This window comes from Fukomys damarensis, unplaced genomic scaffold (genome assembly GCF_012274545.1).
Source record: "Fukomys damarensis isolate Sample0158 unplaced genomic scaffold, DMR_v1.0_HiC HiC_scaffold_4, whole genome shotgun sequence".
NCBI classification, from domain to species: domain Eukaryota; kingdom Metazoa; phylum Chordata; class Mammalia; order Rodentia; family Bathyergidae; genus Fukomys; species Fukomys damarensis.
The window spans coordinates 63,508,806-63,512,090 of record NW_022900916.1 but is presented as its reverse complement, the minus strand read 5'-3'; the positions used below and the strand labels follow the sequence as shown (position 1 = coordinate 63,512,090).

At 54.5% G+C, this 3,285-nt stretch overlaps 1 protein-coding gene across 1 annotated transcript; it reads left to right on the top strand.

Moving 5' to 3' along the window:
• Window positions 1-2: 2 nt before the first annotated feature.
• Window positions 3-1,597, top strand: Fzd1 (frizzled class receptor 1; the record flags this gene model as incomplete). Its single annotated transcript, XM_010609555.3, is given in 2 exon segments — window positions 3-364; window positions 366-1,597. Coding segments are annotated over 2 exon segments (1,506 nt in total), but the record flags the coding sequence as incomplete, so codon positions are not given.
• Between the last annotated feature and the right edge of the window lie 1,688 nt (window positions 1,598-3,285).

Genomic DNA, 3,285 nt, shown 5'->3' with positions numbered 1-3,285 from the left:
CGCCGCCGCCGCCGCCGCCGCCCCAGCAGCAGCAGGGCGCGCAGCAGTACAACGGTGAGCGGGGCATCTCCATCCCGGACCACGGCTACTGCCAGCCCATCTCCATCCCACTGTGCACGGACATCGCCTACAACCAGACCATCATGCCCAACCTGCTGGGCCACACGAACCAGGAGGACGCGGGCCTCGAGGTGCACCAGTTCTACCCACTGGTGAAGGTGCAGTGCTCCGCCGAGCTCAAGTTCTTCCTGTGCTCCATGTACGCGCCGGTGTGCACGGTGCTGGAGCAGGCGCTGCCGCCCTGCCGCTCCCTGTGCGAGCGCGCGCGCCAGGGCTGCGAGGCGCTCATGAACAAGTTCGGCTTCCTCGGCAGACCGCGGCAAGTTCTCGTGCCCGCGTGCCCTCAAGGTGCCTTCCTACCTCAACTACCACTTTCTGGGGGAGAAGGACTGCGGCGCGCCCTGTGAGCCCACAAAGGTGTACGGGCTCATGTACTTCGGGCCAGAGGAGCTGCGCTTCTCACGCACCTGGATCGGCATCTGGTCGGTGCTGTGCTGCGCGTCCACGCTCTTCACGGTGCTCACTTACCTGGTGGACATGCGGCGCTTCAGCTACCCGGAGCGGCCCATCATCTTCCTGTCTGGATGCTACACGGCGGTGGCCGTGGCCTACATCGCCGGCTTCCTGCTGGAGGACCGGGTGGTGTGCAACGACAAGTTCTCCGAGGACGGGGCGCGCACCGTGGCGCAGGGCACCAAGAAAGAGGGCTGCACCATCCTCTTCATGATGCTGTACTTCTTCAGCATGGCCAGCTCCATCTGGTGGGTGATCCTGTCCCTCACCTGGTTCCTGGCGGCCGGCATGAAGTGGGGCCACGAGGCCATCGAGGCCAACTCGCAGTACTTCCACCTGGCCGCCTGGGCCGTGCCCGCCATCAAGACCATCACCATCCTGGCGCTGGGCCAGGTGGACGGCGACGTGCTGAGTGGAGTGTGCTTTGTGGGGCTCAACAACGTGGACGCCCTGCGGGGCTTCGTGCTGGCGCCGCTCTTCGTGTACCTGTTCATCGGCACGTCCTTCCTGCTGGCCGGCTTCGTGTCGCTCTTCCGCATCCGCACCATCATGAAGCACGACGGCACCAAGACCGAGAAGCTGGAGAAGCTCATGGTGCGCATCGGCGTGTTCAGCGTGCTCTACACGGTGCCGGCCACCATCGTCATCGCCTGCTACTTCTACGAGCAGGCCTTCCGGGACCAGTGGGAGCGCAGCTGGGTGGCCCAGAGCTGCAAGAGCTACGCCATCCCCTGCCCGCACCTGCAGGGAGGCGGGGGCGCCCCGCCGCACCCGCCCATGAGCCCCGACTTCACAGTCTTCATGATCAAGTACCTTATGACGCTGATCGTGGGCATCACGTCGGGCTTCTGGATCTGGTCCGGCAAGACGCTCAACTCCTGGAGGAAGTTCTACACGAGGCTCACCAACAGCAAGCAGGGCGAGACCACCGTCTGAGACCCCAAACCCGGCCCCCTGAAGCCAGACCCACTCGGAGTTCTCAAGGACCCGGCAGCCCTGGGCTCCCTTTCCAGACCCTCACTTTCCAAGGCTCTTTCCACCAGTGCAGCCCTGAGCTTCTGTCCTTCCCTGGCAAACGGACCGGACCGGAGCTCTCCGCTGCCAGGGGAGTGCGGACCGGACCGCGGCTCGCACTCTCACCTGGTTCCAGGACTGTACGCTTTTATGATTGTAAATAGCCTGTGTAAGATTTTTGTAAGTATATTTGTATTTAAAGACTACCGATCATGCGTTTTTCTTTTTCCTTTCTCTCTATCGTTCTTTTTTGGAGATTTTAATTATTTAGGGCGATTTAATCATTTGAGACTTTTCTCTCTTGCCCTTCTCAGAGGACTGCAGAGAAGTTAAAACCACAGCACCGCACAACATCCCTGCACTTCCTTGTGCTCCCTGCCTGCCAGGGTGCAGGGCCCCAAGGCCACACAGTGGGGTGCAGCTGGGGTCTCTTCCCACCTCCCCCTTCTGCCTTTCCCTTTCTTCCTGGCTTGGGATGGGGACTCTTGAGGTACAGAACTCCACATTCCAGATCCGGAGGTGGGCTCCTTCCTTGTTTAGGGACAGATTCGATTAGGGGCAAAGGCCTGTCCCTTTGACTTCCAGAAGCTGAATTTTTGAGCCAAAGCCCCCGCCCCATACACCCACATAGACACACACTTCAAGGGTCCCGGGATGTGGACGTTGGCAATTCCCACCCGTCCTCCACTCTCCTCCAGGGCCCAGACTCTCCCCCCTTCCACCTAAGTTGGCTAGAGGCTAAGTGGACTGAGCCATTCCAAACTTTTTTAAGTCTAATTTTTGATGGCTGAGCTCATTTCATTCTCCACTGTCTAAAACCTGGTATGGGTTTGGCCAGCGTCATGGAAAGATGTGGTTACTGCATGGGGAAGAGGCCTGAAGCGTTGTGTGGGATGGGACAGAAGAAAAGGGGTTGTAAAATGTTAATTCTAATTGCACACTGATGCCTGGCAACCTGCCTTGAAGAGTGAGGGCAGCCCAGTGTAGATTTTACCCTTCTGTAAATTGGAAACTAAAGGTCACCTGGAGAGCTTTGGAAAGGAGTTGATTTTTGCTTTCCTTAGCAGGTCAGCAGAACATAAACAGGATATGAAAACTTGAAGATTTCAGTGTGATAGAGCCATCCTCAAAATGAAGTGCTATTTTCTTATTTTTAATCAAATAATAATTAGACATATCAGAAACTTTTAAAATGTAAAAGTTGTACACTTTCAACATATTGTTATTATTATTATTATTATTATTATTATTATTAATTATTTTTCTCATTCAGCAACACATTCTGAGGGAGGAGTGATCCCCACCACGAATCAACCTAGTAGGCTTCCTGGGGGGAGGGGCAGAGGAGGTAAAATAATCAATGGGATTTGGTCCTGAAAGGAGCAAGCAGAACGCGGGCCTGCATACTAAAGGGAAGACCTGCAGTCCACGACATGCAATCTTGTGTGCCCCTTTTCAGACCTAGGAAAATGTGTCAAATATAAATCTTTGAAGCCATTTAAAAATATTCACTTCTCTGTGAAAGAAGAACGGTCCTCCTGAGTATATTGTTTTATACTTTAAGAGTTTATCAAAATGCCAGTACTTAGGATCTAAATTTATCTGTATCTGTCATGCCCTACAGTGACATTGGTCTTTGAACTTCGTATGCATTTATTCTGTTCGCTATCACAAAATCATCTATATTTATAGAGGAAT